A 26,588-nucleotide genomic window follows, 5' to 3' on the forward strand; every position below is an offset into this window, starting at 1 on the left:
TTTTTTAAAGTCAGCAGCTACAAATACTGCAGCTGCTGACTTTTAAAATAAGGACACTTACTTGTCCAGGGCGCCCGCGGAGTCAGCACCCGAAGCCGATCTATCCCTTAGCTGTCGGGTGCTGCCGCCATCCTCAGTAAGGGAATCGGGAAGTGAAGCCTTGCGGCCTCCCTTCCTGGTTCCCTACTGCTCTTGCGCGGTTCGCGCTGCGCTATCCCCTTGGGTATCTATGCCCGGAAGTGGGAGCAAAATACCTGAATTAGACAGGTATCTGCTCCCTCCTCCCCCCTGAAAGGTGCCAAATGTGACACCGGAGGGGGGGGAGTAACCGGAAAAGCGGAAGTTCCACTTTTGGGTGGATTTCCACTTTAAATATTAAAGTCCATTCCAAAATTATGTGTGCTTGTGCTGGTGATACAACTCGTGTTCTCGTGTTCACTCAGGTGCTCCCCCCTTTTGTGTGTACGCTCACCTTAGAGCGTGTGACCTCACAATTAAGTTCAGTCAGAACACGCTTTTTGAACCACCCCTGGGTTCAGTGTCAGTGATAGAGTCCTGGGCTGCTCAGTATTGCTGCTTCCACACCCACATAAAACATAAAAAAAAGTTGATAGTATGATACTGTTTAAAAAAAAAATACTTTCTCATTCGTTCATTGACAGACACAGCCTTCTTTATTCAGAACCAATAGGGAAAAAGACTTGGCTATGCCCATGGGCAGTCCTAGGTGATATACACCCCCCTCTCTGCTATGGGCCTTCAGTTTTTTTCTGCCTAGTCAGGAGTAAGGACCTAGTTCCCTGCTGAGATCTCTTGAACTGGCAAATTTTTTTTTTTTTTTTAGTTGTTTTTTCCTGGATTTTTGCGGTGAGATTTACAATCAACTGCCAGGCTGGACGACGGGTTGGACATTCGATCCAGTGGTCACACCAGTGGCCAGCGAGCACGTGCAGACCGCAGCTAGGCGCTAGGTCGGCCGCGACATAGCCCCACTGGACGGGGGCTGGCCCTGCGTCTCGCGAGGTCGCATACGACCGGGTCTTGCTTGAGTCGCAGTGCCCCTCATAACCAACAGCCTCCCACTTCGGTGGCAAAGAGGTTCTGTCTGGAGCGGTGCCCACTTGGTCCTGGTATGGTGAGTAAATGTCCCCCTCTCCCCTTGGGGTTTTTTTTGTGGCGGACACGCGGGCCCCTCCCCGGGTCCGTCTGTCCCTGCACCCCTTGTCCTGGCCCTGGAGGTCCTTTGGTAATCCCCCTCCACCCTCCATATGGGGTAGTATGCCTGTGATGGGTCCTGGGGGACGGGGTTGAGTACTGGTGGGTTGGGGTGCGTGCTGCCTAGGTGCTGTGCTTACCGGGGGGGAGGCACTGGGTCCGGTGCTCAGATCTTTCTCTCTCTCATCCTGGGAGGCTACAGGTTTCTCCTGCATCTGTGGTAGTCTCGTGTAGCACGGCTGGCAGCCATTTTGCCATAGCCGGCGTCCTTTTCCCTAGTGCCTGATGACTTCCTATGGCCGGCGACCATGTTTGTGTAGCACGGCGGCCATCATATGGTAGATTGTGGCTCAGGCAACGGCGGCCATTACTGTGTAGCCCAGGATGGCTGACTCCTGTGTTTTCTTCCCACTTGGATGCCACATATGTGCAGGTCTACATCTGAGGCAGCAAGCACTACGCTGGTGGGGTGGTGAGTCTGGGGGATCCCTACTCTCTCTGCTGCAGGCTGTGGGGTGTTCTGGTGGTCCGGTACCACTAATGGTGTAAGGTGTGTCCCATTGTAGTGGTCACTCTTGGTGTGGGGCTCTTTTTTTTTTTCTCTTCTACGGAGTCTCAGGCGCATGTTTCCCCACCTGACCTCCTGTCAGAGGCTGCAGGTCCCTCTGGGTCCCAGTCTGTTGCACTGACGCTGGCCCTGGAGTCCTTTGTGTCCTGGGTAGAGGTGGCTCTTGGGCGGCGGACTAGCAAGAATCGTCTCCCGCCTTCCCCTGCTTCATAGGTCTCGTCAGATCCTGAATCTGATTCGGCTGCCGTGGACGGGGCCCACCCTGCAGGGTCTGCGGCTGCGCTCCTAGATCTTTTGGACAGTGAGGTTGATTCCTCTGCGCCAGTGGCTGCGTACGAGAAAGTGCTGGTGGTCGCACTGATTTCTTCTGTGCGGAAAGCGTGGCGTCTTTGCTGGTTTCCGGGCCCGTGGACATCTCTGATAAATGACAAGTGGATTCACAAAGTGATTCTGTCTGGTCACAAAATCGAGTTCCAGACTTGTCCCCCAAGCAGATTTTTTCCATCCAATCTGCATCTGTCTCCGGACCACTTCTTAGCCCTCCGGGGTGCGGTGCAAGGCCTGTTGCTCCAAGAGGTGATTGTCCCGTTTCCGGTGTCGAACGTTTCCAGGGCTTTTATTCAAACCTATTTACGATCCCCAAAAAGGAGGGTACGGTACGTCCGATTCTGGACCTCAAGGCCCTGAACCGCTATGTGCGGGTGCGGAAGTTTAGAATGGCGTCCATTCGCTCCGTGGTGGCATCTCTTCATTAGGGGGACTTCCTTGCCTCCATTGACATAAAGGATGCCTACCTGCACATTCCGATTTGTGCACAACACCAGCGGTTCCTCTGCTTTTCTGTGGGAGAGGAGCATTATCAGTTTGCGGCGTTACCCTTTGGTCTCGCCTCCGCTCCTCGGGTCTTCACCAAAGTGTATTGCTGTTCTGGGCTACCTGGACGACCTGCTGCAAGCAGAGTCCCCAACGGTCCTGAGGGGCGACGTGGAGATCACTGTTCAGACTCTGGCAGATTTTGGGTGGCTGATAAATTACTAAAAGTCTGCGTTGATTCTAGTTCAGAAATTGGTTTATCCCAAGGGCCGATCTTCCACCCTGCTTTACCGTCGCTGGCTTTAACGGCCTGGCTATTGAAAGCGAGGTGTTGAAGGATAGGGGCTTATCTGCATTGGTGATTCTGACACTGCTCAAAGCTAGAAAGTCTACTTCCAGGAAGGTATATTATCGGACGTGAAAAGCGTACATTTCATGGTGTGAGTCAGTGGGATTTCACCCACGTTCCTTTTTGATGACTCGGATTTTGACTTTTCTTCAGAGGGGCATTGAGTACTGTCAAGGGCCAGGTGTCGGCCTTGGCGGTTTACTTTATTTATTTATTTTTTTTATCAAATAACATTTTATCAAATGTATTGGTAATATTAAATAAAAGAACATGGAAAATCACATATAATATCCAGTATAACCACTTATGGTGTTAAACTTATTTTCAATATAGTTTAGTTGTTAATAGTTCCTTTGGGAAACAAAGAAGTAAATGGAAACTTATTTCAGGTACTGAAATGTAGCACATTCTTCCATAATAAAAGAAAAAAGGGGAAAACCCCAAAGAAAAAGGTCCTGGAAACCAGTATTATTATAAATTTGGGGGGGATAGAAGGAAAAAAAAATAGGGAGGAGAGAAGGAAGTGAGCCATCCATTTAGATTTGTTACCTGGTCATGGTAAGTCCTCCCGGAGGTGCCACGGTTCCCAAACTCTGTTGTGAGCCTCCAGCCTGTCTTGTATTCTAGCTGTCATTTTCTCCATCAGTTCAACATCTTTAATTCTAGAGTAAAGATCTTCAGCAGCGGGCGGGGTACTACGCTTTCAATTTAGAGCTACTAGGCAGCGTGCTGCAGTAAGTATATGTCTCACTAATTTCTTGTAGGGTTTGCCAAGTTTTAGTGGTGATAAACCCAATAGAAAAAATTTTGGGGACTCTTGGACTTCAACTTCCAGAATACGAGAGAGGGGGTCCCGAACCATTTTCCAGTATGGGGTGATTATTGGGCAGGTCCAATATATGTGTATAAAAGTGCCTTTTGTTTCCTGGCATCGCCAGCATTTATCTGAGCTTGTCGGGAAGATTGAATGAAGCACATCTGGAGTCATGTACCAAAAGCAAAGAATTTTATATGAATTTTCCTTATAAAGCGTGCATATTGAACTCTTTGCCGCTTGGTTCCATATTGCCTGCCATTGCTCTGGGAGTTCTTCACTAGTTCTTCACTAAGAATCTTCTCCCATTTAAGCATATAGTGATGTTTTCCTTTCTCCTCTAGGGGGAAAGCATTCAGTATCTTATAGATTCCTGATATGAGACCCTTCTGTGTGTTACCTGCTAGGATTATGGTTTCAAACGGGGATGGAGGTGAAAATTGCAGGTTCGGGGCTATGGTTAGTGCATAGTGTCGTATTTGTAGGTACCCATAAAATGCTTGTCTCGGTAATTCGTGTTTGGTCTGTAAGTCTGAGAAAGACAGCAATCTACAGGATCTGGGGTCTACTATACTCCCGAAGTGAAATAGATTCTTAGAAGACCAAGGGTGTGACATCTGGTGTGTGAGACTATCTGGCACTCTAGGATTGCAGACAAAGGAAGTTAAGGTCGATCTCTCCGAGATCAGTTTATTGGGTTGGGCTATCTTACGCCACATCTGCCGTAGCAGGGACATAGGACCCAGCAAGTGGTCGGGGGCCACATCCGCATTTGCATTCCATAATAAGTTGTTCGGGTGTATTGGAGCCAGCCATAATTTCTCAATCTCTGTCCACTTATTGTATGATTTTTGAGTAAACCATGAAGCCACCGCTCTTAATTGCGCAGCTTGATAGTATTTAGCGATATTTGGAAAAGCTAGCCCCCCCTCACTGCGTGACGCCATCAGAACTGATCTCGGGATCCTATGTCTTTTGTAGTTCCACATGAAGTCTAGCAGATCCGACTGCAGTTTTTTCAATTGTTTAATTGGTATGGGTATAGGAAGTGTTTCGAAAAGGTACAGGAGTTTCGGGAGGATGGTCATTTTAATGGAGGCAATTCGACCTAAGAGGGAGATACGATGTTTTTTCCACTGAAGTAATAGGGATCTAATTGTGTTGAAAAGAGGAGGGAAGTTTTCTTGATATAATGTGTTAAATTGTGGAGTAATATAAGTGCCCAGATATTTCAAGGCGGTTGTTTTCCAGTTGTACTGAAAGTTAGATTGTAGAAGCGTGATCTCAGCCTCAGGGATATTGATGGGTAATGCTTCTGATTTAGAGGCATTAATTTTATATCCTGAGATGGCGCGAAATCTTTCTAATTCTGCATGTAGGTCAGGCAACGGCGGCCATTACTGTGTAGCCCAGGATGGCTGACTCCTGTGTTTTCTTCCCACTTGGATGCCACATATGTGCAGGTCTACATCTGAGGCAGCAAGCACTACGCTGGTGGGGTGGTGAGTCTGGGGGATCCCTACTCTCTCTGCTGCAGGCTGTGGGGTGTTCTGGTGCCGTTCAATACTGTAAATGATGTTGATATTGCAAAGGGGGTCCTGACCTGCGAGGAAGGGTTGGAGTATAGGTGTTTGATTGCCCGTAGAAAGGGTCCCCGGGAGCCCATATGACCCAGTGTGGCGAACAGGAACGGCCGCCCCAAGCTATCAAAAGCTTTCTCAGCATCTAAGCTAAGTAGTAATGAGGGGGTGCCCTCCCTGTTCGCCACCTCCACCAAGTCAACTACCCTTCTAGTGTTATCACTTGCCTGCCGCAAGGGGACAAACCCTACCTGGTCTTTGTGGATCAGTGATGGGAGTATCATGTTCAGGCGATTGGATAGGAGTTTAGTAAAGATTTTTAAATCTGAATTTAGTAATGCAATGGGTCTATAAGTCTATAAGGGAGGGGTCTTTATCTGGTTTAGGGATCATGGTGATACTGGATTTCTGCATTTCCAGGGGAATGGGTGTGTCTTGAAGAAAAGCGGTGAACAGTCTGCGGAGATGGGGAAGTAAAAGAGGGAGAAATGTTTTATAGTATTCGTACGGGAAACCGTCTGGAACTGGGGTTTTGTGGGGTGGGAGGGACTTGATAGTAAGTTCTATTTCCTCATCAGTAATCTGTGCGTTAAGTGTCATCAGATCAGAGGGTTGGAGATGGGGAATTCCACTCTGTTCCAGGTATTGTCGCATTTTGTGGGTTAAGTCTATAGATGGTGGATTGTTGGGTATTTCAGGGTTGTTGTAGAGTTCCTTGTAAAAGTCCGCGAATGTACGGGCTATGTCTACAGGGTGGGATAGTAACTGTCCCCCTTTGTTTTTTATCTGATGTGGAGAGGTCATGTGGGAACGTTCACGTAATTTATTGGCTAGAAGAGAATGTGCTTTATTTCCCTTATCATAAAACATTTGTTTCAGTCTTGTTAGGGCCTTTTCTACCTGTCCCAAGGCTAAATCTCGGAGGGTTGTGCGGAGGTTAATTACTTTCCTTAAAACGGGTATTGTGGGACTACGTTGAAATTTGTGTTCAAGAGCTCTAAGTTCTCGTTCCGCATTTACTTTTGCTGCTGTGGCATCTTTTTTTAGCGCTGATGAGAGCGCTATACACTTTCCCCGAAGGACCGCCTTGTGGGCTTCCCAGAGCGTGGGGAGTGAAATTTCCTGATTGGCGTTCTCAAGGAAATAATATTTAAGCATGGAGTTTAATTCTGCTAGGGCCGGTTGATGTTGGAGGAGGAAAGTATTCATCCTCCAGTTATATGGTCTGCGAACAGGGGTGCCTAAGTCCAATGTGAGTAGGATGGGGGCATGATCCGACCACGAGATTGAAAGTATTTGCGCCTTGCGTGTCAGTTTGAGAGTGTAATTATTGACAAAAAAGTAGTCGATGCGTGTGTGGGTACGATGGGGGGCCGAGTAAAATGTATACTGCCGATCGCCTGGACAGAGAGCCCTCCACGCGTCAAAGAGCGCATATCGTCTAGTGATTTGTCTAAATAGTCTCGAGTCTCTATGGACCCTGGAGGAAGGGGCCTGGGGGGCCACCATCTGGCGATCCGCTGCAGCTGATTGAATGAGGTTGAAATCACCTTCCACTATAAGAACCCTGGGGGTAGATCTAAAGATGCGGGCATATACCCTGGACAGGAAGCTATGTTGTCTGGTATTCGGGGCATATAATGCACATAGTGTCACTTCTTGTGTTTGCCACAGCCCCTGTAATATAATGAAGTGGCTATGAGGATCACAATGTTGGGTCACGCAGGTAAAGGGAGCTCCTCGCTTAATGAGTATAGCCACTCCAGCTTTTTTATGAGTGCCTGATGCTATATAGATTTGGGAATAGTATCTGGATGCAAATGCGAACGAGCCTTCTTTATTATAATGGGTCTCCTGGACCATAATAATATCAGCTCCCAACTGTCTAAATTCCCTCAGCGCCAGATGTCTTTTCCTATTGGAGTTCAGTCTATGTACATTTAGTGATAATACCTTGGCCATAATGGTGATGGGTGTGGGTACGGGGGTAAACGCTTACCTAGTTGTGACTTGTTAGGGGTCGAGATCTCAGGTCCAGAGTGGGCACTCTCCGGGAGGAGGCCAGGAAGTTCCGTGCGCAAATCTGTGCGTGCAGGATGATGGCTAGAAGGAGAGAGAAAAAGGAGGGACTGGGGAAAAGCGAAAAGTACAGTTAATACATAATAATAACATAATATAAACCTTTCAAACCTTGAATGGCCAACGGGCCAAGGTCAGAACGGATTCCCGCGTGGGCCTCCCCCCCATCCCAAGTAGGACGGGTGGAGAGGCACCCCGGGAGCCCGTGTTCTATCAACCATAACTTGTGAGCCATACACAGCCTAATACTGTGCACCCGTTTCTAACTAGAAAAAAATAAAAAAGGGGTGAGGGGGTGATAGGTGATGGATCTAAGGCCTATCATCTCTAAGCTCCTGAATCTTGCCCATAATAGCGTTGGCGGTTTACTTTCAACGCTCCCTGTCTCACATAGTAGTCTCTGGGAATGTGGCAGTCTCAAATAGTAGTCTCTAGGAATGTGGCAGTCTCACATAGTAGTCTCTGGGAATGTGGCAGTCTCACATAGTAGTCTCTGGGAATGTGGCAGTCTCACATAGTAGTCTCTGGGAATGTGGCAGTCTCACATAGTAGTCTCTGGGAATGTGGCAGTCTCACATAGTAGTCTCTGGGAATGTGGCAGTCTCACATAGTAGTCTCTGGGAATGTGGCAGTCTCACATAGTAGTCTTTGGGAATGTGGCAGTCTCGCAGAGTAGTCTCTGGGAATGTGGCAGTCTCGCAGAGTAGTCTCTGGGAATGTGGCAGTCTCGCAGAGTAGTCTCTGGGAATGTGGCAGTCTCACATAGTAATTCTTGGGAGCATAGCAGCCCTACGTAGTAATTCTTGAGACCATAGCAGTCTCACATAGCAGTTACTGGGAGCGTGGCAATCTCATATAAAGCCCCTGGGAACCTTGAAGTCTCACCTAGTACTGTCCAGGAGCATGGAAGTCCTCGCATAGTAGCAGTCTTGCATAGTAGTCACTGGGAGCATGGCAGTCTCATACTGTAAAATCCTCTGTGAAGTTAGCATTTTCACATAATAGTATGTGAGGCCATGGCAGTCTCACATAATAGCCTCTGGAAGCATGGCAGTCTCACATGCTCTGAAAGCATGGTAGTCTTAAATAGTCTCTAGAAACAAGGTAGTCCCTGACAGCATGACATTCTCACATTCTCAAATGGTAGTCTCTGAGATCATGTCATTCTTGCATAATAGTCTTTAAGTGCAAGGCAGTCTCTAGTCAGGTTTGGACCATGACCTTTTTAGCCAATATGAGTCAAGGCTTTTGGATTGTAAGGCCCCTTTCACACGAGGCGGACTCCGCTTCCACGGAGTCTGCCTTGGTCCGCCGGCACTGCGGGAGATCTCTCCGTTGATCTCCGCTGAGCCGGCGGATGACAGGTCCCTCTCTGCTCACTGAGCGGGGAGGGGCTTGTCTTGCGCTGCTGCTGCCTATGGAGAGATCGGACAAAAACGGACAGCATGTCAGTTTTCATCAGATCTCATCCGATCCGCCAGCGACGGATCTGAACGTAGGGCCATCCGTCTGCTTTTAGCGGAACGGACTGGGTCGGATGTCAGTGGACATGTCTCTGCTGACATCCGTCGCTCCATAGGCTAACATGGAGCGCCGGTTCAGGTCCGCCGTCAAAACTGACAGGCGGACCTGAACGGTCCGATCGTGTGAAAGGGGCCTAAGTCAGGTATATTTTGATGCTTTAACATTGCTTTAGAATGTGGGCTGAGGGACACAACAATACATTTTACTTTATTTCAATAATATTTGTCTCTCACTCTTTTACAGATTTCCTAGAACCATTGCTGCCCTCTCCACAATGCACATATAAAGGTATTGTGTTTGAACTAAAACATTTTATGCAGTACAGTGATTAGTTATACTATTTTCTCTGGGTTTGAACACTTGCCACTAGTTGTCCATGTCTGCCAATTTGCTTTCAGCTTCATTGGAAGATGATTACATAGATTGTGGAGAGAAATTAGAAGATGTAGACATACGAGCAATGATCAGTTAAGATTCAATACAAGTAGTCCAGTGCACAAGGCCTTCAGCCAACTACTGTGAACAAGCAGGTTAAACTTTTCTTCATCAGTATAGTAATATTTAGATTACTAGCTGCAGTCCAGGTTCTTTGGGTTAAGGTGGCCAGAGATGGATCGAAATTTAGCCTGTTCAGCAGGGACCGGACAAATTTTGATCCATGGGGTTGATTTACTAAAGGCACATAGACTATGTACTTTGCAAGTGCAGTTGCACTCTGAAATTGCATTTGTTTCAGAGTTTAGTAAATGAAGAAAAGCTCTGCTGACTTCCATATTCCAGTCATGTGCAAGCAAAAATGCCGTTTTTTTTTTCTTGCGTGTAATTGGGTAATCTTTGCAAAGTGAGGCTTTACTCCATTTACTAAGCTGTGGAGCAAATGCCCTTGCAGAGTGCAACTGCACTTGCAAAGTACGCAGTCTATTTTCCTTTACTAAATCAACCTCCATCTATAGTCACTGCAGTTGAACAGAAATCGATCTACCAATCAACTTTTATTCATCCGCCTTGTCAGGTACAGTAGTTGCAGCATTGATTTGTGTATTCTGACAGTACTATTTTCAAATCGTACCATTTGACTCTCAGTTCTAGCCTACATTTAAAAACCCATAATCATTTAACTTTAGTTCTCATTACTATTTATAAAACATATCCAAGTTGCCCACTTAGCCTGGAACTTCTCAAATCTATTCTTGCAGATGTGCACCCATTTCTCAGCCTCCATAATATCATTGACTTGTTTTATCCAATGTTCTATAGAAGGCGTCTGTGACCTTTTTCCTATAAACTGGTATTAACTCCTTATCAGCATCTAATGAATGAGGAAAGAAACTCTTCTTATAGGTTCCTATAGAACTTTGAGTGTCATGAAAAAAGCATTGTACAGGGTCAGTGGGGCGGTAGTAATTTCAGATATCAATTGCCTGATCTTGGGACAATCCGACCAAATATGAGCATGGGAGCTTCGTAGGCCACAGCCTTGCCAGCATTTATCTGAGACTGAGGGATATGCTGCAGCTAACATCTTTGGAATCCTATACCACCTCGATAAGTGTTTATAATTGGTCTCTTGTATACTAGTACAAATAGAGGAGGTACCACTGGCGCTGCCCATTGATTTTAATGGGCAGGGGCGCTTTAGGAGTGGTGTATACACCGCTCCTACAGTGCTGCAAAGATGTGGCTTGCAGGACTTTTTTGACCGTCCTGCAAGCGCACCGCTACACTGGAGAGACAGGTGAGGCGCTATGCAGGTGCTATTTTTAGCGCTGTAGCGCCTGTAAAGCGCCTCAGTGTGAAAGTAGCCTAATGCCGCGTACACACGATCGGAAATGCCGCCAGCAAAACTCCGATGAGAGCTTTTTGTCGGAAAATGCGACTGTGTGTATTGTAATAGTCCCTGTCACTGGGAAAAGGGATGGGATCTCTAACCCTGTGTCCATGTCTTATGGAGAGCCAGCAGGTTGTGTGCCCAGGTGCACACAGCCCATATAACGAGGGGCTAGTGAGAGCAGAGGGTGGAGGAAGGTGGAGTGTGTGTAGCTTGTTGCTACTGCTGTGTGAAGACAGACCTGTGTCTGGAGAGTGGTCTGCCCTGTGGGAGTCTGCAGCCTATGTAAAGGGGATTCTTTGCCCAGGGACTGGGAAAGGCTGGCCAGCCTTGAGAGTCGGGGAGACTGAGGAAGCCAGTGAGTCCAGGGGGCTGTAAAGAATTGGCAAATCTGTTGAGAGCAAGCAGAGGAACTGCTGACAAGAGAGCCAGGTGGCTTGGTATGTTTTCCTTATTTTTGGAGTGCTTAATGAAGTTAAACCCCTGCGTGGGAATCCTGAATGGACCTTTTTGCTTTTGTTTTTCGGTTTAATAAACGTGGGCTACCAGGCCCTTAACTATAATGCCTGTCTGAGGTGGACTCACTGCACTAAAAACGCATTTATCGCTTGAGCTAAATACCCCAAACATTACAAGTGGTGTTCGAATGCGGGCAGACAGACGGTGAAGTCCGGGTCTCTGCGCCAGTAGTGAGTCATTTCAGGAATTGCTGCTAGCGGTGTGTGGCAGCCAGGCAAACTGCATTGCGCAGAAGTTAAATTGATGAACTGTGTTTGTGTGCATGAGACAGCACAATCTGTGTGTGCACTGTGCAGGTGAGGAAAGCTTGCATGAAGTGAAAAGCAACTTGCTTTAAAGTAACAGTGCTTCATTTTTTGCTGGAAAGCGCAAAAGTGTGGTGGAGTGACTGCAGAGATGAAGCAAGAGTTTGAGCCTGCCGGAGAATATTGCAGACTGTTTTTTGCTACACTTAAAGGGGAAGTGCATGCTGTTGCCCCTGGCAACGCTGGTGCAAGCAGGCCAGCTATTAAGGTGCAAAGTCCCAAGCTTACAAGAGGATGCAATTTGGGAAGCCCTGTCAAGGCTCTGAAGCAAGAGCGCTGTTTTCGGTGCAGAGAGTGGGGGCATGTTATCTCCAAGTGCCCTTTGTCTCAGTCTCCAATACAAGGCGACACGGCCAGACAGAGGTCTGCAACAATGTTTAGAAAGCCTGATCTAAGTCCCAGGAGTGTCCAAAAGGCTTATCAGAAGTTTGACAAGTATGTGGTTGCCCGTAGCAACGGCAGTGATGTCAAGTCTGTGGACCACGCGAGAAACGTATTGCCGACAGAGGATCGTGGCATGTTTAAAGCAACAATGCTTCAAGGAGCGCAAAGTCGCTGCTTTTGGGAGAGTCAGCAAAGTACAGCTGGAAGAGTGCCATCTCCCTTAGCAACAAGGGATCGGGTGTTAACCGGAAGGAGGAGATACAGTGGAGATGTGGAGCGGCATCCCATTAAAGATATGTGTAAAAATGTACCATGCCTGGAATGTGGTCAACTGGGGCATGAAATTTTTTCTTGTCCCAGGTTATGGAACATGCCTGGAGATGTGGTTACTGGGCAGAAGTCTTTGTCTGCAAGCCCAGATTTTTGTGCAAACCTATTTTCAGTCACCTCTGGCAACAGTGAGGAAGTACCTGTTGTGCCTGCAGGGGGTGCTAAGGAGTCAGAAGTGGCTGCTGCAGTTTCATCCCATGGCCACCAGGGAGAGTTAGTCAGTAAAAGTGCGATAAAGGATAGACAACGTACTCAAATGAAGCCAGAGTTACCTGCTACAGATTATGGTAAGACTGTTGCAGTTTGCGGGACTGATCCCAGTGAAGTGGGAGTATATCCGGCTGGGAGATCAGCAGAAGTGGTAAAAATGGACTTGCTGCAGTTTGCTACCCCGAGTAGTGGGGAGACACGGGTTGAAGCTCAACCTGCAGCAAGGTTAAGAACTCAAAAAGACTGGACTCTGTATGTACCTGGTGTAATCCACCAGAGTGCTGGAAGTGGTAACCTAGGGGTGACCAATACAGTTTGTGTGCCAGGTTCCCTAGTGACAGGTGCTACAGAGATGCCCAGGGAAACCTCCCAGGAGCCCGCAGTGGTGAGGCACTTGGTTTCCCAGGACAACTGTGGAGCCGCCCTAGTGGGCAAAAGAATGCCTTTGGAGAGGAAGGGTGGTGTGCTGAGCGTTACACGGGGTGCTGTGTGTTCTGACCAAAAACAGCCTGTTAAAGCTTATAACACTGCTATGTCTATGGCTGATGATACATGTACTTATTGTGATGTATTCAAAAGTAATGATGATGTTGAAAAGTGTATTACTGACAATGTTGATGGTTTGGTGTCTCCCATGGTAACCACAGGTAGTGCAGCAGAGTTGTCCCAGGAAATCTCAGGAGGACTCCCAGTGTTGGAGCCGGCGGGGCTCCAGGACAGCTCTGATACTGCTCAGGTGGAAAACAATGGGAAAATAGCTCAAATGAGGGAGTATGTATTATCACAATCTGATGTGGTTGACAGTGACTGGTGCAGATTGTCTGCTGCTAAACCACTCTGTCCACCTGTGTCTCCATGGGCAGAGGGAGCAGTACTACAGAGTGCTGATGACTGGAGCACAGACAGGATAGACTGGGATAGTCTCGCCATTAAGGTGATAGCGTGGTGGAAAGAAATTTCTGAAGGTAATAGTAAGCTGGACACTATTGCTGCTGTGACAAATGGAGAGGCTGCAAAGCCAGTAGACACAGGTGCGTTGGCTGTTGCAGAACTTAACCCCCTCCAGGCGGAAGGATCGGAAAAGGGCGCATATATAGCAGAAGTTTTGTCCACAGCAAAAGAGATGAGTCATGTTGAGTGCCAGGATGATGGGATAATGGATAGGGACTTGGAAGGGCTCAGTGTTGCTGAAAATGAGACAATGAGTGTGACACATGCATTTAGCGGTGCTCGTTGGGAGCCGCAAGTTTTGTCAGTGGCCTCTGAGGTGGAGGTCTCTTTGAGTGTCTCAGCCTCTCAAGCCTTAGCAAATGAGCCCCTCCACGTCGTTAGTAAGGGAAAAGTCCCTAGAGTTCTGTGTTTAGATGTGGCATGTCTAGAAATAACTGAGATGTTGTTGGAATTGGTGAAAATCTTTCCGCTGTATACCTGCATGTATCCACCGCAGATGGGCGACCTGGTACTGCGTAGTACCAATCAGTGGAGACACGTGGTACAGGCGATGTTAAGCAAGGTTGATAAAAATTGGTTACTGCAATGTTGGTTACTTTTGCAGAAAGTGGTCTCGCAGTTCTCTGCGAGAATGCTTCCAGCGACAGTTATGTGCGGAAGGCGTTCAGGGGAACTGCTAAAGGAATCAGAAATGATAGACCTAGTAGAAGTCTCTCCGTATGCTGGTGTGATGAGGTGCATTCCTGCTGGTGCGATCCGAGGTGCAGCTGAGCAGTGGTTGGTACATGGCGCGTGTGCTGTCTCACCCGCTAGACCTCGTGAAAGGGAAGGGCCCGGAAAAGACGCAGCAGTAGTGGGAATTCAATCCATCACTCGCAGGGAGGTGCAGTTTGAGGTACCCGGAGACACTTTGACAGGAAATGGCAGTGTTGGTAACTGTAATGAAAAAGTGTATGAGAAGCACTGTAGAGCACTGTCGGACAACTCAGAGGTATTGGTTGAGGTACCAATGGACACAGAAATGGTTAAAGAGATTGGTGTGGAAAAATGTGGCGCAAAATGTGTGTTGGTAGGACAGTCGCTATTGGAGTGTTGGACAACCGGGAGCGATGTGAAACTGCGGGAATGTCCCATAGGGAGTAACTGCTTGCCTGTAGATGGTCCCTCCCTAGACCCTGTCCTAGCAAACCAGGTGACAAGAGGTCTTGATGATGATGATAATATTGAATTAAATAACCCCTTGTGGAACATTGCTATCGAGGTTAAACAGAAGTATGTGGTGTTGATCTCAGATGATTTGGTTGCCAAGGGTAACCACACAGGGGTTAGTGAACCTGATAAACAGATGTTGTTGGTTAGTGTTGCGTCAGGTAGTGAGAGGGGTCAGTCCCTGACAGATTTCATGGAAATGGGTCCCCAACAGTCCCAGGAGAGTAGGTCTGTGGGAGGGAAAAGGAGGATCCCGTGGCCAGAAGGTGGAAGGGATAGAGAGATTAGTGGGAGCCCATGGTTCAAGGTGAAGTGCTGGTGGAAACATACCCGGAAAAAGAAATGGGCCTACGCAGCGAATGGCTGGCACAGAGGTGTCCCATTCTTAGTGACTGGTTTATGTGTTCCTCCCTCCGGTGCAAAACAAGGGGGGAGTATAGGGAAATGTAGGACCCTGTTAAGATCCAGGGTGGGACGTACCTGGAAGCGCACCCGGAAAAAAGGTTGGGCCTACGTGGCTGACAGCCAGCACAGAGGTGTCCCAACCATGACGGGTGCTGGTGTTCCTCCCTCCGGATCGAAACAAAGGGGGGGGATATGTAATAGTCCCTGTCACTGGGAAAAGGGATGGGATCTCTAACCCTGTGTCCATGTCTTATGGAGAGCCAGCAGGTTGTGTGCCCAGGTGCACACAGCCCATATAACGAGGGGCTAGTGAGAGCAGAGGGTGGAGGAAGGTGGAGTGTGTGTAGCTTGTTGCTACTGCTGTGTGAAGACAGACCTGTGTCTGGAGAGTGGTCTGCCCTGTGGGAGTCTGCAGCCTATGTAAAGGGGATTCTTTGCCCAGGGACTGGGAAAGGCTGGCCAGCCTTGAGAGTCGGGGAGACTGAGGAAGCCAGTGAGTCCAGGGGGCTGTAAAGAATTGGCAAATCTGTTGAGAGCAAGCAGAGGAACTGCTGACAAGAGAGCCAGGTGGCTTGGTATGTTTTCCTTATTTTTGGAGTGCTTAATGAAGTTAAACCCCTGCGTGGGAATCCTGAATGGACCTTTTTGCTTTTGTTTTTCGGTTTAATAAACGTGGGCTACCAGGCCCTTAACTATAATGCCTGTCTGAGGTGGACTCACTGCACTAAAAACGCATTTATCGCTTGAGCTAAATACCCCAAACATTACAGTATGCTCCATCGGTCTTTTGCTGGCGGAATTCCAGCCAGCAAAAGATTGAGAGCATGTTCTCTATTTTTCGATCGGGAAAAGTTCCTATCCGAAAATGTGTTCATCTGTATGCAATTCAAACGCGCAAAAAAATCACGCATGCTCGGAAGCATTGAACTTCATTTTCTCGGCTCGTCGTAGTGTTGTACCTCACCGCATTCTTGATGGTCGAAAGTTCCGAGAACTTTTGTGTGACCGTGTGTATGCAAGGCAAGCTTGCGTGGAATTCCATCGGAAAAACCATCCAAGTTTTTTCTGACGGAAATTCCGATCGCGTGTTCGCGGCATTAGAGGGAAGTTTCAGAAAAAAACCCTAAATTTTAAAATAAGGGTCAGTGCTCTGCAGCCTCATCAGTGCCCATCAATGCAGCCTGATCTATGCCCATCTGCAGCCTCCAATATGCCCATTATTGCAGCCTGTTTAGTGCCCATGATTGCAGCCTCTAACATGCCCATGATTGCAGCCTCTAACATGCCCATGATTTCAGCCTCTAACATGCCCATGATTGCAGCGTCTAACATGCCCATGATTGCAGCCTCTAACATGCCCATGATTGCAGCCTCTAACATGCCCATGATTGCAGCCTCTAACATGCCCATGATTGCAGCCTCTAACATGCCCATGATTTCAGCCTCTAACATGCCCATGATTTCAGCCTCTCTAACATGTCCACGATTGCAGCCTCTATGGTATACATCTGAAGACTTGCCTTTGCAGATGATTGCAGCCGCACCAGTGCTGGATGACACAGATCCGCGATCTCCTGTGTATCTGGCGCTCAGTCACTCACAGTCCCTCCTGGCTCATATGATGGACAGAGCAGTGGTCCAATTCCAGGCCAGTGGGGCGGAACTGTGTGTGACAGCGCCGGATACACAGGAGATTGCGGCTCTGTGTCATCCAGCGGCACTCATCCCCTCCCAGTAGCAGGGATCGGCGTATAACACGCACACACGATTTCCCCCTGATTTTCAGGGGGGGGAAAGTGCGTGTTATACGCCGATAAATACGGTAATTGGTATACAGAAGGAAAAACCAAACCATATTACAAAAAATTGAAACATACAACAGTATAAAGTTGGCATGTGTATTCTGTTATATTGATCTGTTTTATCTTATAATTTAATAAATATTTATCATTTATTTATTACAGGCATTTATATAGTACCCACAAATATACACTGTACAACCACATTATATTATCATTATTATTATTATTATTATAAAACTAAAGATCTAATGGATACTATCCACACAAGTGTATTGTTTTCAGTATTTTTCAGTCATGTTTTGGTCAGTTTTGGAGTCATAACACTTTCTTTTTGTTTCAGACATGCAGATTACATTATTATACAGTGGTGTAGAGGTATCGCAATCCTTGATCCGGAGTGGAGAATGTAAACTATCAGCTAGAGCTCCTACTCAGTGCTTGATGGAGCATGTTCTTTTTCCTTTACCAGCTGAACCACTGGATAAAGAGACACAAAAAAAGACAGGGGATCTTCTGACGTTCCTTGAAGCTGGCGTTATGTTAGCCAGCAATAAAAATGGAATCTTTGCCCAACGACAAAAATTCTGTAAAGGGCGCGTTTACTGGACTGGCCCATGTACAGACAGTCAAGGAAATATCAATAAACTGGAAAGAAATAAACATGTTAAATTATTTGACACACAGAAATTCCTGAATGGTAAGTTTAATCACTTCAATACAGGGCATTTTCACCCCCTTCCTGCCCAGGCCAATTTTCAGCTTTCAGCGCTGTCGCACTTTGAATGACAATTGCACGGTCATGCGACGTTGTACCCAAATTAAATTTTGATAATTCTTTTCCACACAAATAGAGCTTTCTTTTGGTGGTATTTGATCACCTCTGCGTTTTTTATTTTTTGCGGTATAAACAAAAAAAGACCGTCAATTTTGAAAAAAACACAATATTTATTACTTTTTGCTATAATAAATATTCCAATTTTAAAAAAAAAAAAAATTTTTTTCCTCAGTTTAGGCCCATATGTATTCTTCTACATATTTTTGGTAAAAAAAATCGCAATAAGCGCATATTGATTGGTTTGTGCAAAAGTTATAGCGTCTACAAAATAGGGGATAGATTTATGTCATTTTTATTATTTTTTTTTTTTTTTTAACTACTAATGGCGGTGATCTGCGATTTTTATCGTGACTGTGACATTGCGGTGGACAGATCTGGCACATTTGATACTATTTTGGGACCATTGACATTTATAAAACGATCAGTGCTATAAAAATGCACTGATTTACTGTATAAATGTCACTGGCAAGGAAGGGGTTAACACTAGGGGGCGCTGAAGGGGTTAAATATGTCCTAGGGAGTGATTCTAACTGTGGGAGGGGGGGGGGACGACTGATGAGGGGAGGAGACCGATCTCAAGGAACATACGATCAGTTCACTTCTCCCCTAACAGGACGTGGATCTGTGTGTTTACACACACAGATCCACGTCCCTGCTCTGTGATGAGCAATTGCGGGTGCCCATCGAACATCGCGGCCGCCGGGCACACACATCGGGTCCCCAGTGATGTGGCACGTGCTCGCGCTCTCCACAATGCTGGGAAGCCGAGGACGTCCACCCAGAGGGGGGAAGGGTTCCTGCGGCCGTCATTTTACTATGGCCCTGTATGGAAGTGGTTAAGTAGGTTGGTTATGTTGTAGATTAACATCTAGAAATGTTTTCTTTAAACAGCAGTCATTCGATTAATTACATCCTTTTAACAGGTTTGCTATTTAAGACAAGGTTGTAAACATATTGAGAATGCACTATTGTATGAGCAGAAAATACTGTAGAGTTTTTGACTGCTGTATTGGTAGTTGGTAAAAATACTGAGCTGTAGCAAAAAAAAGTCAAGTGTTTCCATAATTTGAAGCAAATGTCAGATTTTATGTTCTGCCTATATAGAAATGCTGGTAGATTTAGTTTTTACTAATGTGCATTATTGGGATTTTTGTGTAGAACTGGAATTATACAAAACTATGGGTGGCAACCCACCAGATTATCATGTCACCTTATGTTTTGGAGAAGAATTCTCAGACAGGGACCCTACTGAAGATAAACTGATCACAGCAAAGGTGAGGAGTCTTAATAAATGAAATGCATATCTTTATATACTTTATGTTATGCACTGTAAGTGAAAAGTAAGGTGTGAACCAGACCTGCCAACATCCAGGCAGGTTTTAGATAGTATTCACCTTACAGTGAGATGCAATATAATGTTGGTATTAAAAATAGTTCTAGTAATTTTCTGCTTTTTCATATAGATTGAGCAAGTTATGGCCTCTGAGTCGATACAACAAGTGGAAAGTCTCCGTGCATCTCACAGTCAAGATCCAGATCTGGAGGAGACCTCTTTCCCGTATCTTATTCAGCTTATGCCTGTGGATACATCAGACATGATATATCCTTGAAGTTGTACCCATATACTGCACAAAAAGGATCATTCTAAATTGTGTTTGGCATGGGTGGCCAAGGTTTTGTTTTTACTATAGTTTCTTTAGGTTCATAAAATTGGCTATAACAATTTTAAACATATAACCGTAGTTTTGTATTTAGCATTTTGTATTAACGTTTACCTACAAAATGTTTAAGAAGAAAAAGCCTTTAGAATTTAATATGGGGACCCTTTTACTGTCTGCTGCACTTTTTCCTCATGCACTCTTTTTATATGTGAAATAGATCATACAGATGTGCACGAATATCTCATTAGTGAATACATATAGCCATTGAACCACATTTGAAAAGGGGGTTAATCTTCTAAAGGTACCTCTCTACAATTTGTGTCTTTCCTTGATGTGATAAAGATCAGAGTCCAAACATATATAGGGTTGGTGCTCGGCAGTTGTTTTGAGACTGGGCAATAAATAGATCTTATTGTTTGGTAGCAAGCCATTCTAACCAGCTTTAATACTCTCCCACATTCAGATGTTAGCGTTGCACTTTCCTTTCCTCCATATAAAAGTGAATTTCTCGCTGACTGCATGAAGAATTTACAAAAATCTGTATCAAGGGTAGTCTTAGATGGCTTGCTCTTTGCTCAGTTGCTGATGGGTCATTGCCAGCAACAGGATCTGTAGTATGACATCACCTTAAAGCGTATGTCAGGGCAAAATAGAAAAAAAAATAAAAGCATATGCAGTATATCTCTACACTATATGTACATTTCCCCATGTTTTTTTTCCTTTAAAAGCCCTGTAAATACAAAAACATGATCTGCCATTTCCCTGTTATGGTTTGACAGCACCCTTTTTTTGGGGTTAAGTCGCAAGAAATGGTATCAGCACTGCCCAATTCTCTTTTGCTAAAACAAAATCCCTTTCACTTTCCTCATTTCCACAGCTTAGAGGCTAATTTTTCGTAGTCCGAGATGAGAACTGAAAGTGCTGATTACAATCCTTAACATAACACAGGAAGAGTGCACAGGACACAGCTGTAGATTTCTGATCATATATATATATATATATATATATATATATATATATATATATATATATATATATATATATATATATATATATATATATATATATATATATATATATATATATATATTTTATTTGCACTTGGTGAACATATTTGTACCTGACCAAAAGGTAATAAGTAAAGTTAATTGTCAGAGATAACATGCACTTTAAGTCCCGGTTCACACAGGTGCGACCTCGCCTGACAAGTCACGCTCCATGCAGTGCAATGGAACCGTTCTAATAGGAGCGACTCAAGACGCTCCGACTTAGAAAAAGGTTTCTGCACTACTTTGGGGCGGCTTCGGAGTGGCTTGCATTGACTTCTATTAAAGAAGTCGTTTACAAGCCGTGCTGAGGTCGCGCTGTGTGAGGCGGCTTTAGAGTCAGATGAGTTTGAAGCCTCCCCTGTGTAAACCGGCACTAAGGGTCAACCGTGGAAGTAATGTGCCCAGTTTTACTTTCAGCAGTTGAGCAAGGAGCAGGCCATGCAGGAAGCACTCACTCACCTGCTCAAATGGCACCACTCTGTTGCTGGCTGAACCAGCAAGGTTTCACTCTATCACTTCTACCTCATTGATAAGCAAACTTCTGCAGTGGTTTGGCCAGCAAAGAAATGACCCCATAGAAGCAAGTGAGTAATCTGTTTGAAGCAAAACTCCAGGAATAATCTTTATTGCATACCTACATTGGTCCAGCTTGGCACAATGTAAGTATGCATATCTCATACCTGATTGGCCACTGGGAAAGATGACAATCGCTATAGTAATCCATGGTACTACAGTAATAAACTGAGATCTTGCTGGGGTTCTGTGTGAGTAGTCTCCCCTCTGCACACTGACTGTAGCTCGCTCTGCGCCACCTGAAAAGTGATTTATCTACAGGCTACTGGCAATGTTCTGCCACATGCAGGCACCTACACACATTTATTTTACAAATATTAGTGGCAAAATATAGATTCTTATAGATTACTTGAATAAGGTCAAAAAGTTTTCACTTCACTGGGAGGTTATTTGATCACTCTGTGTATTCACTGGGAAAAATCTTTTGTAGTGATCTAAACATTGTCTTGGATGTCTTCAGTCCTGTTAAATCTATTTTTATAAGGTAGACTACAAGAAGTGTGTCTGTTCATTGTAGAGTCTTAACATGGAATCTTGCATTGCAGTGACAGCTAGGGCACAGTTTCATGTCAGTGTATTGGCAAAGTTCAGGGTCGAACACTGCCAATGCATCGGCGCCATGGAAGCAGTCGGGGGGGAAACACACACAGTGTAGTGGCACCCACAGAATTTAACAGCAGCAAGGGGTTGCTGGCATTTATTACAGTGGCAGGGATGTGCATGGCTGGGGCAGTGGTGGGGGCTTGCATGGTTGGTGCAGTGGTGTGGGGTCATGCACAGTCAGTACAGTGGTAAGGTCATGCGCTGTTGGTGCAATGTCAAAGCTATGCAATATGGGTGCAGTCGTGGTGCCATACTAATACACAAGTATCCCCATACCTGGTGTTCCTGTGTGCTGGTACTCCTTGTGCTGCTCCCACCAGCAGCTTGCTATGGAGTGCAGTGTGCCATTTACAGACTGAACCATGTGGCTGCGGAGAGCTGCCCCTGTATTCTGCTGCTGCATTTCAGCATTCAACCCTCACGCATCCAGGGAGCTGAGCAGGACGTATTCAAGGCCACGGCCTCAAACTCCAGCTTCTAGAGGATCCTTAGAGCCAGCCCAAAGCATCCAACATCATTCTCCCTGTTCTGCTCAAGGTCTCTCACATCATATTGTGATGTTAGATGTACATTTTAAATGGCCTTTTCAAAATTAATTTTTGAATTAAATAAACTAATTTTGTCTCTAATCAAATGCCCAATGCCTATATTGTTAATGTTAAGCTGAAATCTGCGTTTCATCATGAGACTAAGAGGGAAATAAAACCTTTTTTCTTACTGCATTCTTCTTATATAATAAATATATAGGCTAGAATGAATAATCGAGTGCAGTGATACCTTTTCAGCATTAAACTCAGATTTTAGATCAGTGAGATCATTGAAAGGTCCTGATTTGTAGTTATGGGCTTCTGCACTCAGCTTTTTGGCTCATAATCTATACCAACTATTTAGTTAACAAAACCTTAAAAAGGCTGGGAATATTTGAGATCACTGTTCTGTTTACATAGTAAAATGGATATATTAATTTTCCAAACTATTTGGTGTGATAGTTTCTAAGTTTCATGGGGTTTGTTTGGATACTGGATACACTTAGTGACACATACAGTATGTACTGTGGTCTGTATTTCATCAGCATTAAGCAAAGTAACAAGTATGTTGGCACAGCAAGTTTCAACAGGTGTGTTCTCGCCCCCCAGTTGCTATAAACCATCCACTTTTCGACTGTTGATATTTACAGCATGACTCCTATGCTTCCACATGACTGTTTTTGGGCCACGGAAATTACTGTTAAGGCACCAAGCCTAGGCACAGTGTTCATTTTGCCTTATACCTAGAAGCAACAGGCTTCAGTAACAGATTGGGCCAGTAACACAGCATAGTAAAAGTTAGAGCAGTTAAAGGATAAGTTCCCCTTTGTAAACATGTTACATATTCCACCCATTGTTAGGATGAAACTTGTAACATGTTCACATTGCTGAAGCCGCCACCTGCTGCCCGTTCTCGCTGTGGCAGTAGTATAGGGAGAAGTTCCCCGTACTAGCTGTCACTTTTTTGAAAACAGAGTCCACACAGCTGCATCATTCATACGCAGAGCTCTGTGTATGAATGAACTACAAGTCCTGACATCCTTTGCGGCTGTCAGCTTATAGTTTCCAACGAACTACCAGGGCACTGTGAGAGCTGTGGTAGTTCATAGATTCTTCCTGTTCGAATGTATCAGCTTCCTTATACGAGATACGAGCAAGTAGATACACTGACAGATCTGCAGGAGACATGCATGGCATCAGTGATCTGATGATTGCTGGTGCAATGCTTTACAGGCTCCCAAAACATGAAATAATGCAAATTTTTTTACCTGCAAAATAATGTGCATTTATTTTTTTTCAAAAGTGAACTTTTCCTTTAACTTATGGTGCCTTGTGTGCATTGTGCTTGCTATTTTTCTTAATATAGGCAAATATGTTGATGTTGAGACCATTCAATAAACCACAAACCCTGTATTTATATGCATAAGCATCATGTAGCCTTGTACCTTAGTACATAAATATTAACTACACCATCGTCAACAGCTTTATTTTTTCATACATGTTACTGATGGACCATAAATCATTATTTATTCCGATATTTTCAACTAAAACAAGTAAAATGCAAGGTCTCCTTATTCGATCAAGGTGCCTCCCCCTGTAAAAATCGCTGCATGATAATGGTTGAAAAATATACCTGTAAGGATTATATGTTTACATTACCCCAGCCTTCTGCATTGCAGGGCGTGAAGTCACTATCCTTCTTGTGAGATTCCAGGTAACTGATCAGTACCCCTAATCTCATGAGATGACACGTCAGTCCAGGGCAAAAGCATGTTTTTGCGAGAATTTTGATCTTCATCATTCCAAGGAACTTGTCAGAAGGAGCATGACATCACCCTCGTCTAGGCGCCCCAGGCACAAGAGATTTTTCAACTATTATTATGCAGCGTTTATCACAGGGGGGTGGGACCCAGGTCTAACAAGCAGGCCTTGCTTTTTACAGCAAGGTCTGCATTATTAGATAAAGTATCATGACACTGTGATAATGTCTGGCCATACGGTAAAGGCATACCTGAGATTTAAAGAGAATCTGTCATAAAACCAAAGAAAAAAAATCTGCTGCATATATAAAGTACAGGCATTTAAATGGACCTAATTCCCTGCTGTTATGGTTGAAGACTGGGCCATTCTGGCAGGCAACACTTCTGAATAATGCCAAAAGTTACCCCTTCCTTCCTGCCGCCTGCAGATTCCTATTGAATAGTGAGGCAGCCATCCTTGTGATGGGATTGTGTGGGGCGGGGCTAGGCAGCAAGCTGCAACACTGCCTGGAAATGGCAGAAGGGCCAAGCATTCGCCTATGACTGGGGTTTTAGAGACTGCTGCAGGTATCTAAATACGTTGTATACCTGCAGTAGGTTTTATTTTTTGCAAAATAATAGCCTCTTATAAGTTTGCAGATTTTTTTCTGTTAGATTGCATTTTTTTGCCTTTTCTTGTAAGCCTTTATTGTTTGGCATTGGGGCCTTATTTGGTAAGTCAAAAGTAACTACCGATAAATGTCTTTTATTGCACCTGTGAGCACAAAATACAAGAGGGACGACATGCACCTTGTATCAGGTTCATCCAGGAGCCTATATGTGTTTTCCCCTCTCCCCCTATGTTCTTCCAGGTTTGCTTTAACTGGTGAAGAGTAAAATACTATTGGCTGTTATGTGCAATTGCACTTCACGTCATTCTTGCTTTATTGTATTGACTTACTACATAAGCTCAGTTGTACTTCTCAAAAGGCAGTTGACATAAAATGTGTCATATGCTAGGAAAAGGTCAAAGTTAATTTATCACTACATGTTTTAAATGATGTAGTCCTGTGTGTTCAATGCTGTTTCTTTACCTTAAAGTGTATCTGTCTACTGTTTGGTGTCTACGTGGCAGTAGATCACCATAAATGTCTGTACTCATTTTTATATCTGGTACACTAAATGAAACTACAAAGAGCTAGAGGAACTTTTCTGAAAACGTTTCCAGTGTAGATCTGTATACCTTTTGTCCATCATGCTGAAGTCTGGCAGAGAGGTACAACATTCTAAACTCCAGTGTGTACATAGCATTAAGAAGGTAAATAAACTGTTCTGTGGTAGTTTTTGGCAATGGAATTAAAATGCCAATGGCATTATAATTATTACAGAGTGCAGAAAAAAAATATTCAGGATATTAAAACCACTAGCGAGTGTAGATTAATTTAGTGCACTGTTGTATTTGTTGTGCTGGTGTAATACCGCGGATATTGTAATGTAAAGCTTTCAACACAAAATCCTTGTGTTTTGTAACAATAAATATTCTCTCTGCTTTTGAACAATTGCCTATATCTGTGCATTATTATTTTTTATTTCTTTAAGGCCCCCTTTCACATGAGTAATCTGATTAGATTTGTCTGTCTGTTTTATAAGTAGATCTGTTTGGCTATGGGATGGCAATACTAAATCAATATGGATGTCACTAGAGTGACATCCATACCCTTCGGCTCACAGCTTTGATTCAAAGATCCCCTGCTGGTTGGAAAGGACACAGCCGGTGTTAAAAGATCATAAAACCTTTTTATGTTTTAAATTTCATCATCACTGTGTAATGTCATTTTTGTGTCTGTATCTTGGGCACTCTAAAAGTTCATCTGTACAAACTAACTGCTATATGTAATTTTTGAAGTAAAAAAACATCACCTTTACATCAGTAAAGAGTTCTTAAAAAGACCTTGTATGTGAAATAAATAATCCAAACTTCAAGACCCTGTTAAAGAAGCAAATATCTAGGTACCTGGTTCTTCCTGCCATCCCCTGTGTCTCTACTGTGTTTTGTGTTTATGAACGGTACTGGATAAAAAGCTGTTGGGCGGCCGATCTGCTGGGTAATTACTGCCTACCAAGCCATCATTAGACGGCTCAGTACACAGATACATTATACCCAGCTGTTCCAAGCAGCTTGGTACCATGTGATCACTTTCTTATTCTTCTGTGTATTGCCTGTACATTAATGTATCTAGTGCACCGTTCTCATGATCTGCTATCGCTTCAATAACAGAATGTTTCCTAATTTCCAAGAAATTGAGACAAAAAAAAATTAGATTACGCTAGGGCAGTGGTTCTCAACTCCAGTCCTCAGGATCCACTAAGAGGCCAGATTTTAAGTATTACCTTGGGGAGACGCAGACTAGAATACTGCAATGAGCAGCAAATTATATCACCTGTGATGTATTTCAGTTATCTTGCAAACCTGGCCTGTTAGTGGGTTTGCAACTCCTGGGTCTCAGGAGTTGAGAACCAGTGCTCTAGGGTGTCTGCTTTACAAAAAAAGGGTCATTGCAGGGGTTTTAGTATTATCCTGGCATTTATATTTTAACAGAAAATAAGGGAAACTTTTTTTCAAAATTCTGGTCTTTTTTCCTTTTTATAGTAAAAATTAACAAACATAGCAGTTATTAAATGCCACAAAAGAAAGCTCTATCTGTCTAAAATAATG

General features: G+C 44.7%; 1 protein-coding gene across 3 annotated transcripts in view; it reads left to right on the forward strand.

Moving 5' to 3' along the window:
- IRF9 (interferon regulatory factor 9) overlaps positions 1–25,431 on the forward strand; it is a 76,432-nt gene extending 51,001 nt beyond the window's left edge. For 2 of the 3 annotated variants that reach the window (XM_073632774.1, XM_073632768.1), the window contains exons 9-12: positions 9,186–9,230; positions 17,226–17,582; positions 18,879–18,994; positions 19,184–25,431. In XM_073632774.1, the coding sequence (XP_073488875.1) occupies positions 9,186–9,230; positions 17,226–17,582; positions 18,879–18,994; positions 19,184–19,330 (665 nt within the window). In that variant the 3' untranslated portion in view covers positions 19,331–25,431. The remainder of the gene's footprint in view (positions 1–9,185; positions 9,231–17,225; positions 17,583–18,878; positions 18,995–19,183) is intronic. The other variant, XM_073632776.1, reaches the window with a different exon arrangement.
- Positions 25,432–26,588: the final 1,157 nt, after the last annotated feature.

The sequence above is a fragment of the Aquarana catesbeiana genome, linkage group LG01, assembly GCF_042186555.1.
Source record: "Aquarana catesbeiana isolate 2022-GZ linkage group LG01, ASM4218655v1, whole genome shotgun sequence".
Taxonomy (NCBI): domain Eukaryota; kingdom Metazoa; phylum Chordata; class Amphibia; order Anura; family Ranidae; genus Aquarana; species Aquarana catesbeiana.